Consider the following 17644-nt stretch of genomic DNA (forward strand, 5'->3'; position numbering starts at 1 on the left):
TGGACATTCCAAACCAAAGCATACAAACATGTACACATAGTTGGACTTTTCCCTGTTTTCTTAAAAAAAAAATTTATGATACTGTACTCATTACTCAGCAGCTTGCATTTTTCATTTGACAGTGAGATTTATGGACTTCTCTTTGGGCTGGTAGATCTAAGTCCACTCCTCGTTTCCTTATACCTGCCTGAGTGCATCATAGCTGATTCAGCGCATCCCCTGTTGATGGACATTTAGGTTGTTTTATTTGTTTTTAAGCTTTTGGATTTTTTTTTTTTTGCCGCTACTAAAAATGCTGCAGTGAACATTCTTCTGAACGTTTTCACTTCTACTAGTGCTTTTATTTCTGAAGAATAAATTTCTAAAAGTGGAACAACTGGGTCAAAGGTTGTGAACATTCTAATAGTACCAATGATCCAATTTCCCACCTGGCAGTGCCCAGAGTTCCCATACGTGAGGTGCCATTTTTGCTTTATATGTTGCCCACTTACATTTTTGTTGGAAAAAAAAAATAACCCTTTCATAAAAGAAACATAAAAAGTAAACTTCATATTGTGTAGCTAGGGAGAGACTCATACACCATAATCAAGATGAAAAACTGGTCCCTGGCTCCACCTTCTCATTGAAGTGGTGCTGTTTGTCGCCCCCACAAATCTGCTCCCCTCACCTGGATTACAGCCCAGGACAGCAGGCAGACAGAGGCAGATGCCGAGCTCACTGACTCAGTGAGCACAGCTGGGGTAGGTCGTTAAACAGACTCACTCCTGCCAAACAGCCCCCACAGTACTGGAACACTGCAACTTCCTTGCTTCACTGTATTGAGAAAGACATTTTTTCCCAGACATATATAGTAGAATAATTATACGTAATCTGAATGCCAGTTATTTAAAAGCAGCTAATGATAGTAAAATAAAAACCAAAAGAGAGAGAAAGTGGGTAGCTAGGATACTTTGAATACTTTGTATTTAAGGGGTATCTATGCTACTTCAATTTAAATCCTTCAAGTTAAAAAAATGAGATCTGCTGCACAGTGTGCAGGATTTGGGGCAGGGCTCCCTGAAGCTAGTCTTCTAACAGCAAGCACATTTGGATGCCCCTGTGCCCAGCCCTTCAAGGGCACTGATTGTCCTCTTTTCTCCTTTCCCTGTCCCCCTTGTTTGTACCCTCACCCCTGGAATGTGAGAGAAAAGTGTAGATGGTATACTGGCCCAGAATTTGGTATGAGTTGGGAAATAATTGAAGTCATTCCATACTCAAGATTTTCTCCCCCCTCCAAACCCACCCTCGTCCCAAAATCATCAACTAAAAACCTATACTAATAAGTAGCCTTTAAAGCAGAAATGCTACTTGAAAGGTAGACCACAATGAACATTTATCAGCCCTAATCCTTTTCTTGAATTTTTGGTCTTTTTCCCAGCAGAAAACAGAGCCCTGAGAGAATGAGCTATTCCAACCAAGATTTGGGGGAGGGAGGATGGACAAGTCCCTGAACAGTTAAGTCTCTGTAGCAGTTGGAGAAGGAAGATGTTTTCCGGGAGGTCATTGGGTTCCAACAAGGGCCAAGGAGGCAGAGCAGAGGCAATGGCAGGGGAGAGAGAGAAGAGAAAGGAAAGGTACTGTGTTTCTGTGTTTGAATAAAATGTATGCCAAGATTATATGGGGTCTTCAGATTCTTTTATTTTACCTAGCATTACTCAGAATAGACGAACCATTCAGGGAGGTCAGATTTGGATAACACAAAAGTGGGCTTTAATACAAGTGTACCTACCCCTTTTTATTGGCAGTGCTGTTGTCCTAAAGATCAGATGTATATTATTCAACTTGGAAGACCTACTAGAATATGTAAAATCCAGTTGTCAGAAAAAGAAGGTCATTGTACTCTCCTCTCCCTCGCCTCCTACACTCCTGTTTCATGCTGCAACCTGCTTCTTTTCAGCCCACACCTGAAGTTTCTCACATTGCTCTACTTTTTTCTTGTTCAGCAGTACATCTCACCTTCTAAAATAACATATGAATTACTTATCTATTGTATTGTTTATTGTCTTCATCTCCCTGCCAAAATGTCAGTGCCATGAGGGCAGAGTTCTTTGTTCACTGAAGTACTCCCAGCACCTAGAATAATGTTTGATGTGTAGCAAGCACCCAGCCAATACTGAATGAACAAAAGTGAAAAAGCAAATTTCTAAGAAATGGCTATAAAATGATCCTGTTTTTGTTTTTCAAAATACCTACATGATAATACATGTAATATAGAAGAAAAATTGTAGACAGATACACCACATCTCAGATAATAATTATTACTGGAGGGATGAGATTTCAGAAGATTTTCTATCATATTTCTTAATATTTCCTATTTTTACAGTAAATATTACTTTTGAAGTAAAAAATAATGCTATAATAAAATAAGGAGTTAAAGAATTTGGTTAGACCTAAAAGAAGGAACTTTGTTTTATAAGGACATAAGTTACAGTGAAAGAAAATTATGTTATTAAAAGAGCCTTTTTTGAAGTTTGATATTGTTTTGATAATCTTGAGTTGGTTTTTTGAAATTAGACAAGACTCACCCTACTTGCGAACTGATAGGTTTCCATAGAGATATCATCTAATTTTTTTTTTTCTCAGTAGCTTAATAATAATTATTTCACAGAGCATGCCATCTGGGGGCCTTTCTGAGGTGGTAGATAATAAACTTTAAATAGGATTGTACTTCCCTACCTAGCACTGTTACCGGCACACAGTAGATATACATATGTGAGCAAGTGGCTGATGACTGAGTGATGCCTTCTGGAGGTATGTGATGGTGGGTTGCCTGAGAACTGAGTGGAAGGGAAGGGGAAGTATCAGGGAGCTGAAAGGCCGCCTTGTCCTTAGCTCAGCTCTTCACATATACTTCAGAGAGCTGGTCAGCAAAAAGTGCTTATTGAATTGCAGCTCATAACAGGCAGAACATGGATGCTGTTCATCACAGGAGCTGTGAAGTATGTTGTTGTACAGGGGTGTCTCTCTAAGTCAAGATGCATAGAATAGATATAGAATTACAGCATATACTCTTTTGCCTCTTGTTGAATCAAGGCAAAGGCACACTCCTGAGATACTCCGTGCTATATTGAGTAGCCATCATAGAGCATTTTATTTTATTTTTGCTAATCTTTTTATCTTTAGATCTTTAAAAAAAAATTTGTGGTCATTTTTCCAAACTACTGAAAACAACATGGACATTAACGAAAAAAAGACTCTTTCAGTGAAAAAGTTTGGTAGTTATGCTTTTGTTTAAAGTACTTTTTCTAAGCATATGCTGCCTATTTTAATGAATCAGTTAAGATGGAGAAATGTCAACTCATGTATCCTTGCCCCAAAATTAAATATTTGAATGGAGATGTCTTATTTTCTTTCCAGGATAAAAAAATTTTTTTTTCATATCACTGCCGTATAGTTTCACTAAAGTACTAAATCCGCGGCTCTGCTGAGCACCTGCCCTGCGCCAGGCGGGCGCTGGGTGGAATGAGGGACTTTGACGAGCCTCAGGGGTTCAGTTTTCTAGTACAGACATGGGAGTGTGGGGGAAGGCTTTCCTTCCCCGGGGGTCTGGGAGACTTCACAGTAGGGGGAGAATTGGCTCTCTTTCGATTGCCTCTCATTTTCAAGTGGACATTTGTGAAATGATTGCACTCCCATGAAAGATAGCTTCTACATAATTCAAGATTGTCCTGGATCACTCTCATCAGAGAGGCAGAAAAGCCGTATGAATTATTTACAAAGTAGCACGTTATTTCCTTTCATGAACTCCGACTTTGTTTTTGTCTCTGCAAACTGAGATTTTGTTTATCCATGAATAGTTTTCCCTGGGGCATGAAAAATATGACTCTTTAATTATGAATGAGATTTTTTGTTTGAGCCCATGTTAACTAAACCATGCAAAATAAACTGTGTTTTTCATTAGATCCTTTTCAGCTCCCCACAAAAACAGAACCAACAAAAGAAGGAACAGTTCAGCCAGCGCCCACTAGGAAGCCCACTGTGATTCGAATTCCAGCCAAACCAGGAAAATGTAAGTTCCTCTCTGCCTTCTTTATTGACTTTGCCAAGAGCCTGGGAGAAATATATGCTCATTTATCAATATCTGATTTTCAAATTATGTGTAATCAGCCATTTATTATTACTTATAGTCGAGCATTTAAAAGCAAGTTTTTTGAAAATAATTCTTTAGACAATTAGTACAGTGAATTTGGATTTCATTTCTCTTTAACATTGTCTTTAGTTAGAGAGAATAGAGGGAGACCGAAACTCAGAATAATTGTAATATTTTGTCTTAGTGCCTCTGGTAAAGATATGGTAGGAAAGTAATTAAAGTATATTATTCCAATCAGCATAACCTAAATATAGCTTTGTTTACTCTTTTGTTTCTGCACATTTGTAAATTAGATTAACCCTGGAATCTTTAAAAGGATATATTGAGGAAGCACTATATTCATTATCGTGTCAAAGCTCCAGAAACTATCAGAAAGTTGGAATTCTATAATGCTCTGAGAGAACTGAAATGACAGTTTATAGAATTTTTTCTATTTATATAAAAAAACGTTCCCCGGAATTTTATTATTGCAGTGATTAAGCAAGGAATGCATTTATGCTTTGGAGGAAAAGGAAAGTAAGACTTCTGAGGTCTGAAGAACTTGGAGTGGACAAGAGAAGAAAGGGATGGCTTTGTGGTGCAGAACTCCTGCCCCTTGGGGAGCTGTTTCTTCTGACTAGGATGTCCTTCCCCAGCTATCTGCATGGCTCCCTCCTTCACCATTCCTTCAGGGTTTTGCTCAAATACCACTTTTCTCATTTCAACCTCTTCTGACCACATTATTTGAAACTGGAAATCTGTGCCTCCCCACACACTCACACCAGATAATCCCCTGTGTCCCTTCCTGCTAGTCAGCTGTCTTCCCTCTACTTGCATATTGTTACTAATTTGTATTCTTAATTGTTTGTCACAACAATATTACATCCTCAATAATTCATTATTCCCTTATAAAAAATAAGGAAGCTGCAGTATAGAGAAAGTCTTCCAGATGGCAGCTGGGTTGGAATGTCCCTGTGTGTCTCAATTCCCAGAGTAGCACTGCCTCTCACTAAGAGTGCTTGCCTGCATGCAAATCATTGTTCCCTTAGTAGCTGGCTTGGGTACTTTGCTGCTTTTGAGACTGTTCCTGCCTGTGGATAAAACAGGAACCTGACAAAATCATCCTCTTGTTATAGGCTTTTCATGTGAAATGGAAGCAGAATGTGTTCTTTTGAAAGAATGAGAAAAATTCCAATCTCCTTTAAATGCCTCAGCCAACGTGTAAAAGGTGGTTTTTGCCTCCCTTTAGTATGTTAACAATCATCCCTCTCTCCAAGTGTGTTTACACACAGATTTTAATTAGTTGTCATTAATTAAATCAGGTCATCTTTGTTTTCTTTATAAAATAAGTTGATGGTACACTATCACTGAGTTAAGGATGTAGTTTGGATGCCAAGACATTGTTTGTTAAATTGAGGGGGGCAATTAAGCCCATTAATTTGGACCTAATGAATTAGAAAACATTTAATTATTTGGCTGGGGGAGGGTTGGATATACCACCTATTAAGAAATAGCATTCCTCATTACAATGAGCACAAGCTTTTGGGTTCAAAACCCTGGTTCGGACATTTACTAGCATTAAGACCTTGGATAGCTCATATATTTTCTTTTCAGTTTCAGTTTCTTCATCTGTAAAAAGGGTAGGATATTATCTAGTGTAGTGCTGCCCAATAGGACTTTCTTAAAAGATGGAAATATTCCATATCTGTGCTGTACAATATGGTAGCCACTAGCCAGCCACATGTGGCTACTGAGCACTCGAAATGTGGTTAGTACAACTGATTAACTGAACTTTTAATTTTATTTTATATTAAATAATTAATATTTAAGTTTAAATCGCTGTGTGTGGCTACTTGCTAGTGGACTGCGCAGATCTAGCACATAGATAAATGTTATTTGGAGAAATAAATGTGAATAAAGTGCTTTAACTTAATGGCACATAGAAGGTTCTCAAAACTCTTGGCTGCTATTTTAAGTATTTAGTATTATTTTTACTCTCTATAAAACATTTGATAAAATTAACTGATATCTACTGTCCCATTAATTTTCTGAAGTTCGATGGGAGTTCTTCCTCATTTGCTTAGCTATCCATTCTTTGTGTGGATCTTTTATAATAGCCATTTCCTGAGGAACCAAGCTACTACAATCATTTCATTTTTTGGAATCCACAAAGACCAAAAATCATTCATGAATTACTGCTGTTTTTCCAGGTTTACATGAGGATCCACAACGCCCACCTCCTCTCCCTGCTGAAAAGCCTATTGGAAACACTTATAGTACAGTGTCTGGAAAACTCAGTAATGTTGACAGAACTAGAAACTTGGTAAGTGGTCATTATAGATTGTCTTAGGTTGAAGACCAAGCTGTGTGCTAATTTTAAATTCTCAGCTCATGTCCAGATTATTTTCCTATTTGTCAGATTTAAAAAAACCTCTATTACAAACCAGTTTCTAAGCCCCATGTACTTATGTAATGTGATGTTCTATATTTCAGAATTCCCTGTAGAACAAAAGAATTAGGCCAGTTCATTGTACTTCATCATAAAATAATTTATCTACACCAAAGTAATGGCATTGTCTTTTAAGTGGCATTAATAAGGAGTAAGTTATTGAAAATCTCTAAAAACCTGTAATATTTGTGAAAATAGGTTCAATTAAATTTATCAGTTTTTATTTAAAATACCAATTAGTAACATAATTGTAAGATAGTTACCATAAGCATTTGTTAATCTATCTGAAATTTAGGGAAAATTATTTTTTTAATTAAAAAAAACCAGTGCTTGACCATGTACTTGTTAACAGATGGTGGTCAAAGAGTTTTAAATATCTATATACACATTTTTTCCCAACCTTAATACCATTTTCCCATACTTTCTGAAATTTCTATATTTTAGATTATCTTTATTTTAAAAGAAACCAGTTCTTAAAGTCTTTGAGCCAAATTTCGAGTTCAAATTTTATCATAGTTTTACATTGTGCATTAACTATTTATTTTACGTACAAACCATCTAATCATCTGGTTGAACAGAAATTTCTTTGAAGAAGACATTAAATTGAATTAGCCAATATTGAGTTAATGAGATTTTCCTGTAGGCTGAATTAAAATTTAGTGATCACTCGCATTTTTCAAAGTACTTGGTAATAAATTTTTATTAAACCTGGGCCAAGAAATCCCAAAAGAGGATGATAGGGTCCCTACCATACAAGTGTTAAATTGGAAAATCTCAAATTTGTATGGATGAAAAATTACTTGAGAAGGTCACTGGCATCTACTCTGCAGGGTTGTAAAAGAGAGTGAGAGGATGATGTGTAGGCATACATATCATTCATGAATTCGTGTAATGGGCTTTGCAAACTGTGAAGTTCTATTGAAATGTTAGGTATTGTCATGTTTGGTATTAAGCAGTCCACAAAGTAACTCCCACATTTTAGAAAAACAGGAAAAGGAAGTTGGAATAAACTAAGCCATCTGGAGAAGTACTATATTCATAGTTGTTTGTACCTCACATGAACATGAGGAACATCTTGTCCCACACTGTTTATGAAGTGGGGTCAAAGCATCCTGTGCTATGATAGATACCCACCGCTATAGACACACTGGGTCTCAAGGGAGAAAAGATGAGAAACAGACCTCAAGTTAAATGATTGGGCTTAAATGAAGTCACACAGGTGGTTTTCCAGGGCCAGAAAGTCTAATAATCTGTGAGAAATTCCTTTTGTCTGAGAGTTACAAGTACTGAATGGATTTTTAGACCAGAGGCCATCAAGACTTCAGGTGTAGGTGAGGATCTCTAAAGGAGTGTTTATCCAGTATAGTAACCCATGAGGATAGGTTTGGTCTTTGCCAACTGTGTCTTCTGATGAGATACAGGAAAAAAGCCCTCTACTTTTTCTCCTGCCTTGAGTGCTGGGGAACTTTCCATCTTGAGACAAATGGCTACAGTTGCAAAATCTCACTTTCTTCACTTAAATGATGAGGGGCTTAAGGGTGAGGAACATCAGGAGCCGCAGGAGCCATTCCGTCAGCAGGAACAGATGTTTTTGTGAACCCTGTTTCCCACCATGGGAACTTAAGGCTCCCAAAGCGCCCCCCACCCCCCAGGAAGGCTGCCTGCTGGTACAGGAGGAGGGTCAGGGGACAGTGCCCAGTGTATATAAGGAATCACAGCTAGAGCACAGAAAGCTGGCTAATGGATTCAGGACATGACGTGATACCACTTCCTGGAGAAAGAAGAGAAGAAAAATCTGCAAAGGCTGCTCAGTAATTCTAACAGACAAGAGTGTAGTCATGGAAGAAATGTGTTTTTTTGAAATACAGCAAAAAAACCTGGGAATTATTTTGAAATTGGTATATAAGAAACCATTCCAAAGTACATGGACATAAAGATGGCATCTACAGGGATAGTAGAAAAACCATCTTTGCCAGGAAGTAAAAAGCCTATCCAACAAATCAAAAGCCAGAGTTCAGGAATGTCAGAGCTAGGGAAGAAACTACAGAAAGCAAATGTGGAGCTGCTCGTTCTGTGTGGAGTACTGAATAGGAGGCAATCCCTCATCGATAGTCTCTCAGAGATGGTTGGCAGTTGAACCTGTGCAAAAACCTGAACATGGGCAAATACTAAGACAGTGCTTCTGCAGGAGCCAGTCCCCTATTCTCAGTATTCAAAGCTTGTCAGATACAGCAGTGCCTTTCAGATTTGAGTATACTGCCTTTTTTGTCTGATCTAGAATTTGCTCAGTGTAGAAAATTGAGAAAATGGTATTTAGGATTGTTATAAAATAACACTACTTGGAGAAAACTACAGCTAGTCTTTGGTACAAGATTAGGATTATATGGTATGTATTTATTACAGTATATTATCTATAACTTTCTATGTCAGGTTTATACATCTATATATTTTTAAAATTTGCTCTTAATTATCAAGGTATCTAACAACTATAAATTTGAGAAAAGCAATAAAAGTTCCTGCCTACCTGCTAGAGTGTTTTTCTGTTTAATTTTAAATGTGTCCAAAGAAATAAATGAGTTCTTCAAGTATCATAGAAGTGTTTGTCAGGGGAAATGTGAGCAGCAGTGTATTTAAAAGGCATGGATTATAGTCTGGGATATCACAGGGTTTCTGAGCTGGTGATTCGCCTCACTACATTAACTGAACTCATTAGTGAAACCAAGTTTTAAGGGCAAGCAAGCTTAATTTGTTTTTTAAAAAAATGAGATTTTAAAACATTGAAACATATTTCAATGATCACAGTTATTGGCAATTAATCATGTGGTACTTAAGGAAAAGTTATAAATATTCAGTTTGAATTAAAAACCGTGGAAGTGAATTTTAACTCATTTATAAGATAAGAAGAAGGAAACAGTCTGAATTAGCCCAGAGATTTCCAAGCTATATAGTTAGAACTCTTTTACAAAAAAAAGGCAGTGTAATTTTTAAGGGCTGGCATTTTCCTCTCTTATGAGGTCTCGGAGAGATATTATTTTCTGGATATCAGTGTCAGGGGCTTAGAAAGTAGAAAAGGTCAAAAAAAAAAAAAAAAGAGGGAGATTCAATGAGAATTAGAAAAATTTTGGCGAGGACTTTTCCCAACAAAAATTGAAGTATCGCTTTGAGATCTTTTAAATTCTCATTCAACAGAAGATCTGAAAATATTTTCCATGTATTGTACCCATTTCCCAATCTTTGGGCTACAACATGTCCAGAAAAGCTACTTAAACAGTACAATTCGAATCCCATCCCCTAGAGAAATCTTCCTGTTCATCTCCTCACTTCCAGTTTCTCTCATCCGTTAAGCTAAAACATCCCAACTTTACCTATCTTTTGTTTTTCACATTATCCCCCTATACTCTTTCCTGCAAAGCTCTTCTCAGCACATCCAGCCCCTTTGCTGTAGTGGTACAAGTCTCTGCCTTCTTGGGCCTTTTCTGTTCCTCCTCATGTGCCTTCCTTTCAGGCCATCTCTAAAGCTTCTTTTTTGTTCCTACCTTCTTCTAGTTCAAGACCACCCCACAATGTATAAAACATCCAGTGAGAGACATCTGCCTGTTCCAAGCAAAACAAACTACTCACCACTTATGTATTGAAACTTAGGAGCAGTGCATATCTTATGTATCATCATGAGATAAAACATATATATATTTTAATTCCCTACAGTGCTTGCTTAAATTGCTACTGTGTGACTTACCATGATTTAAATATCATGGTAATACCTCGTAGATCTGCTGGGTGTGTAACCATGCAGAGTAATTGGTTGGGCCATGGTCCATGATAGCAGACCCCACTTGGCCTCCTCCTCTCTGTCTTCACTTGTATTAGAACATGAACAATTTAGGTAACAATGAGTAATGAGTTAATACTGCTTAAGACTAAAAACTCTTTTCTCTAGATTTCTCTACTTTCTCTCTAACTTATTTTACTTTCTCTAACTTAGCTACATTTCCATTTACAGATCCAGCCAAAAAGTTGTCCAGAATTCGTCTTGCCAAGCTCTTGTTTCAGATTAAACTTAACTGAAAACATTCTCTGATACTTTCAGGAATCCAGCCATGCCGGTCAAACAGGAGGTTCTGTGCGAGGACCCCCAAGGCTGCCACCAAGGTAAGTGTGAGAAAACTTTTAAAAAGTAAGTTAGAACAACTAACAACTCAGATTGTGCTCTCTTTTCTGTTATCAAAACTGAGTGCTGCTGGCCTTAGATCTTCTTTTAGAAGGTACATTAAACTCATGAAGTCACACAGACCACCAGCCTACAGGCTGCTTCTAACAGCAGGTGGTAGGAATCTCTGCTTCTTCTTTCCTTTAACAGAATCCAGAAACTCACAGAGCACAAATATGGATCTCTATTACTTTTCCTAAAATGAACAAGACTTCTTTCTAAACCTTAAAACAACTCTGCTTCTGGAATGAACATTCTCTGCCTATCATCTCACTACTCCCACCCCCACCCCATTATGAGAAACCAGCCTGGTTTGGGCATTTCCAAAGGGAGACAGGCTTTGTGAGCTCGGAGGTGACCTGCCCTCCTGAGTTCCAGGGTTATTTGAACAAAAAACTGTGATGCTGCCAGAAGATGTTACTATGTTGGAAATTATTTTTATCATAGCGATTAAGGAAAGTCTTTAAAAGTAATGAGTGTTCTATCCCATTTTTAAGACAGCTATCTTTATAGTAATCTAAATTAGATTGGGAATAATAATTCCTATAACATGAATGTTAGGGGAGTTTGGTGTTCCTTTTCTAATCATGTACTAAACCACATCACATATACCTGATATCTTGTTATAAGCTTTTCATTTTATCTCAGACTTTGGTAGAAAATGCTTGGTTTCCTGAAACAGTCATGGTGTGTTTAAGAGCAAATGGGGCCTTGGAGAGCTCATGATAGTAAATGCTTGTTTGTCTTGAACTAATGAATCTCTAGTGTAAGATAAGAGGAAGCTGGAACATCATGGCATTTTCTCTAATAATATAATGTTCAATGCAGCAGCCATTTGCTCAAAAATAGCATACTCTGCATGTTTCAGTAAATTGTATTATACTAGGAGAAAGCTGTGTGTGTGTGTGAGAGAGAGAGAGAGAAAGAGAAAGACAAAACAGAACCTACTATTGATCAAACACTGACTCTCAGCTCCCACATTGACTTTCAGACCTGTAAATGGAAAAGTCACACCAGCTCGACAGCCTCCTCCCAAGGGGGCCCCCGAGAGACCACCTCCCCCGAGACTTTCTGCAACCAGAACATCAAATAAAAAACTGCCTTTTAATCGGTCTTCTTCTGACATAGATCTTCAGAAGAAGCAAAGTAACTTGGCATCTGGACTCTCAAAAACCAAGAGTCAAGTTTTTAGAAGTCAAGATCCGGTGCTACCCCCTCGCCCTAAACCAGGACATCCTCTCTACAGGAAATACATGGTAAATTTAGCTTTCAAAAATATTCATGGTCAAGAGGTCTATCCTAAGATATATATAAGATCATATCATTATTCCTTAGAAAAAGACAACTGTGAACTTATCCCTCAACCCTCAAGAGTGCTTTAGATAAGTAAGTCGAATAAAACCTAGGTCTTTGAAACAGGGTTTCTTTATTAGGAGAAATACAGGAAAAAGAAGCAATGCAAACAAGGATTAACCAAACAGAAACTCTGAAAATCTGACCCTGTAGATTAGACTGAAGGGAGTAACTCAGAGAGATTTTGTAGTTTCCATCTCTTGCCCACAGAGTAAAATTCTCAATGAAGTAGAAAGAAAGATCTTATCAAGATGGACAGTCTCCCCTCTCCCCCATTTTCCATTTTTGTAAACTTAATTATCATGATCCATTTAATAGTTACCAGTTAGATGTTTTCATCAATAATTGAGATAGTTTAGATACTAATTTTGTTCTCTTTGAATGTTTTTCTTATCATATGGCCTTAAACCTTTGTGTCCTTTTCCCACACTAAAAAACAGAGTTGATGTGCTCTCTCTCTACTTCAGTTGGGTTAACCTGATAAAATCTGGAACAAATAAAAATGATCAGGAGAGCAGGACTGTTTGTACTTTTTAAACAATTATATGACAATAGCTCTTAAAAAGAACAGTGGTTAATAATTTTATATTGTACTACATTTCCAGAAATTGTTTTCACTTTAAGCCATCGAAGATTTTTAAAAGTTTTCCTAAGAGAAGAGTATATAGATAGACAAGAAAGAGGTAGTATACTCATATATATTTATATTCATTTATACTGATGAAAATTTTAATTGCTGTTCTTTGGGATAGGTTACTTTAAAACTAATAAATAAATAAAAATAGTAGTTGATTTGTTGAGTACTTATTATAGGCCAGGCATTGTTTGAAGCACTTTATGTATATTAAATAACTCATTTATTCCTCACACTAACCCTGTGAAGTAGGTGCTGTTATTATTTATCTGTGTTATACAGAGGAGGAAAATAAGACACAGAGAAATTAAGTAACTTGTAATTAGGTAACTTGGAACCAAGATTTGAACACAGATCAACAGACTCTGAGCCCATGCTCTTAACCATTATGCCATACTATGAAAATAGTGTTACTTGTAAAGTCTGTACTTGTTTTGGCCATTCCATGTTAAGAACCTCCTTTAGGGGCATCCAATTTTTGTTTGTGGTTCTTAGCATAGCTGTGTAATGTCAATAAAGCATTTGAAGAATTCATTAATAGACTCAGATAATGGCATATTAATTAGAATAGTATGTTTCATTTTGAAATAATTTCTTAAATCCCTCATTTTTTTCCATGGCCACCCTACCATTAAACTGCTAACCTAGAATCCGGGTACTTTAGAAGCCCTGGGTTCGACAGAGATGCTGGGAAGCAGCCTTACAAGGCCACACCCTTGCCCTCACTCTGCATCTTTGCTCCTCAGTGATGGAAGGGCCAAAGTAGCCCCTCTTTCCTTGTTGGAAGTAAGCTCGTATGATCGCATTTCCTGGGTATGTCTATATTGTAAAGACCCCTCTGACCTGTACTCATCATCCAGAATTTACCAAGGCAGGGAACAGAGTCCCCTGACCAGGGTAGGGTACAGATGTAAAAATCATTCTAAGACCAGACAGAGCTAAGTGGACCAGGAAGTGACTGGAGTTAGGCGGTGAAATGGGTTTAAGTAGATGCTTGATATCAGAGAGACTCTGAAGAATGAGATTCAAGGCAAATGGAAGCAGTCACAGAGGATGTGCCAGCCATTGAGAGCCCTGAATTAAAAGTGGGCCTTGAGACACCAAGGTACTTGGTGGACCTTGTCCTATGGAACTTCCTGGTTCCGAGTGTCAAAGAGAACTTTAGGCCACATTCAGCCACTGTGGTCCTGTGGTCTCAACTGCACATCCCCAGGGACTGTTAGTATCCATGAGAAATGGCAGGCTCCACTAGATCTAGAGCATGAGGAAGCCAGGTAGAGAGTTTGCTGGAGAAGTTACACTTTAGGCACACATGACAGATCCCCAAATAACCAGCACTTTATGAGGAGGTTATTTGATTGTGAATAATCCTTTTATTGGTTTATATTTAAGCTGTCTGTATCTCATGGAATTTCCAATGAAGACATTGTCTCGCAAAACCCCAAAGAATTCTCTCATAAGGTAAAGTAAAGCTTTTCCTTTACTGATAAATGTAAAACAAAACAAAACAAAACAAAACAAAACACTGGCCTCTGTTACTGCTTTACACATTATTAAATGCTTTAGGCTCCAAAGATTAAAATGTGGAAAAAGCAATAATGTGTTATTAAATAATAATTGCTTCAGAGAGTTGTATTGTACCTTACAGCATGGAGATGTACTTGTGATGCTGAAGGAGGCGGAAAATAATTTCTTGGAATGCCAAAAAGTTGAAGACACGGGCAGAGTTCACCTGTCTCAGGTGAAGATCATCACGCCACTTGATGAACATCTTAGAAGCATACCAAATGTAAGGAGTTAATGCTGTACAGCCCTCATATCTCCCATGACAGCAAATTTCATAGAACTGTTAATTATATTTCATCCTCAAGGCTTTTATTAGCATGCTTATTTTAACTAGAGTGAAAATTACGTTGCATTTTATTTCCTTTTAAGAATAAATTACTTCTAAGAGACTTGCCACTAATCACCTTGTTACACAGTGACTACCTTGTATTTTGCCTTCTTCATATCATACTGACTTACAGCAACTAGAGCACTCAGTCATTAATTTTCAACTGTGAGAACCATTTATTTTTTAAATGATGTAAAGGTGTTTACTAAAGTGCCAGAGATTAGTTTCCTAGAAGAATGGATAATTATTTTAAAGGAGGACCTATAAATGTTGACTCTAACATAAAAAGCACTTCCCTCTAAGATTTAAGCTTAGTGTAAACTTCATTTCTCTGATTATAGCTCATAAAATAATGAAATGAAATGTAATCCAACAACCTGAATTGACAATTTAGGCCTAACAAATTTGTGGAGCCTGAGAGAATACAGTGAAGGTCATTTGTTTAGCCAGAAAAATGCCCTTGAACAATGTACAGAAGTATATTTTTAAAAGAACTTCTTAAATTACTCAGTTAAATTTTTACTATTTGTTGGTTAATACAGCAAACATTCAAAATAATACCCACCAGTCATTTAATCCAAGTAAAGTATTTGGTTCACCATTCATCCTAGTTTTCATAATCTAGTTAAATTCTTTCTTCTTAGAAAGTGGCTTATCTTTTGAAGTTTGCTGAGAAAATGAAAATTTATATATTGGAGAGCAGAGAAGATACGTGTTAAGCTAGTTGCAGCTGGGATACAGAAAATTCTTAGTTTAGTTCAAATGGGGAAAGCTCTTTTAGCCGCATTTTCTCTTGTTTTAATACAGCATTATTCATCTGTCACTGCTGTCCTTCCTTTCTCAGAACACACTGACGGGTAACCATGGGAGTTGGACTGCTTTTCTGTATGAAAAATGAAGCTTAAAAACTTAGAAATTATTCTTTTGTAATGCCAAAGTTTTTTTCCCCCCACTTTAAACATGACTTTACTCATCTTGAACCATAGACTTGCAGAGTTAGCCTCTGATGGCCAACTACTGATGATCCTAAAATGAAGCTTCCTTTAGGCTAGCATTACATATTTTAGAAAAATGAAAATTACCTAATCGAAAGTCTAGTTTTAAGTAAAGATTTCTGAAAATATGTTATACTTTTCTTTACCTTAGTAAATAGAAAATATTGAACATTATCAATTGAGGTTGAATCTGCATATCATACGAAGAGTGGGAAGGTATCACCTGGTTGCAAGTACAGATTTGGGTTTCAGGGAGCTGGATTTCACTTCCCCTTCCGTACCACCTTAGGTAGTTACTTAACCTCTCTAAACTTTATCTTTTTAATGTGAAATAGGTATAGTAATTTCTCACAGAGTTGTTTTTAGAATTGATCTATTGCATGATTCCATTTATATAAATGTCCAGAATAGGTAAATTCAGAAAGTAGAAAGTGGTTGCCTTCACTTGAGGGTAAGGGAGGGGGTGATAAATGGGGGATGACTGCTAATGGGTAGGGGGTTTCTTGGAGAGGGAGTGATAAAACAAGTTCTAAACTTAGATGGAGGTGATGGTTGCACAATTCTGTGAGTATAATAAAACTACATGTACTTTAAATGGGTGAATTTTGTGTTATGTGAATTATATCTCAAAGATACTTAAAAATTAAATGAGCTAGTCAGTGCACGTAAGGTATTTAATACAGTGAGTAGCATCTAGTGAGTGACTAATTAATATTAGCTATTCTTATTACTCATTTGTATTAGTAATTTGAGTCATACTAGGAAGAGCTTTGAAATGTATTAGATTTACTTACCAGAGATCCATCCTAATGATGTGGTCTGAGTTGTACTGACCCCTTGTGGCCAAGCCTGTTTAGCCTTTTCTTCTTGCTCTTTACCTGCCAGGCCAGACTGATGAGCAAGCAGCATTGCCAGGGTTACCCATGCACTGAAGGCAGAGAAGCTAATTGGGAAGCATAAGTTATCATCCCACCTCTTATACCCTCCAAGGCTTGGTTATGTTTAGATTGTCGGTCCATTTTCAGATTCATGTTTGTGTTCGGTGTGAGGTAGGCCTCTGACTTCATTTTTTTTCCCAAATGGATAACCATCTAACCTAACACCATTTATTGAATAGTCATTCCTTTTTCCACAGATTTAAGTCAGAAAGAAATGAAAACCATGCATATGTACATGTAACAAATTATATAAATAATAATTTTTTAAAGCTCCCTCAGACTTAAAATATTTCAGTTCCTTTCCACAATCCCTGAAATTCCTACGATGCTCCTTTATTTAGGGAAAAGCACTGAGCAGCCCCTAAGAAAATGTCAGTGTTACCTTGGTAAACTAATATGGTAAACTGCCATTAGCCGTTACTATCTTGACCTAAATTGGTATTTCAGTTTACCTATCTTGAGAGAATGCAGCATGCCTCCACAGGTACATTTTGGCTGAAAGAACAGGCGAGATTCAGAAAAGATCTGAGCAGAAGTGTTGCAGGGTGGAAGTGGAGATGGTCGATCATTACCCACAGGGCATTCTGATCAACACGACACATCATGGCTGGTGGGGAGCGGGGCGGCGGGCGGACAGAAATAGAAGTGTGAGGATATCCCTAAGGGGGCGAGAATCACTGAAGGAGGTGAAGAGACCAGAAGGAGCACAAAAATCTGCCTTCGTTTATTTCATAGGTTTGCCAGTGTTGAAGAGTTTAAAATTGTAACTCCAAATACTATCTTTCAGTCAGATTTTATGATAATGATGATGTATATTAGCCTGTCTGTTTATATAAAGAAACTAAGAATAGCATCTGCTTGTTAATAAGAAAGGGTTACTCTTCAGCTTTACCCTCTCTCCTCTAGCCAATCTATGGCAGTTGGCTAGATGGGTAGAGGATATTGAATTCTCTTTGCTAATTTACTTAGAATGCTGTTGAATATGAATACCATTCAGATTAAATATAAAATCCAGGCCAGGCATAGGAGATAGAGAAAGTTGGCTTTTAAATTAGCAAAAACACTC

At 37.3% G+C, this 17644-nt stretch overlaps 1 protein-coding gene across 4 annotated transcripts in view; it reads left to right on the forward strand.

Annotated features, from left to right (window-relative positions):
• SH3D19 (SH3 domain containing 19) overlaps positions 1-17644 on the forward strand; it is an 80234-nt gene that overhangs the window by 48207 nt on the left and 14383 nt on the right. For 3 of the 4 annotated variants that reach the window (XM_023530210.1, XM_023530207.1, XM_023530208.1), the window contains 6 exons: positions 3941-4048; positions 6319-6431; positions 10645-10706; positions 11756-12020; positions 14144-14212; positions 14400-14540. In XM_023530210.1, coding sequence (XP_023385978.1) covers positions 3941-4048; positions 6319-6431; positions 10645-10706; positions 11756-12020; positions 14144-14212; positions 14400-14540 — 758 coding nt within the window. The remainder of the gene's footprint in view (positions 1-3940; positions 4049-6318; positions 6432-10644; positions 10707-11755; positions 12021-14143; positions 14213-14399; positions 14541-17644) is intronic. The other variant, XM_023530209.1, reaches the window with a different exon arrangement.

This window comes from Pteropus vampyrus, unplaced genomic scaffold (genome assembly GCF_000151845.1).
Source record: "Pteropus vampyrus isolate Shadow unplaced genomic scaffold, Pvam_2.0 Scaffold47, whole genome shotgun sequence".
NCBI lineage: Eukaryota > Metazoa > Chordata > Mammalia > Chiroptera > Pteropodidae > Pteropus > Pteropus vampyrus.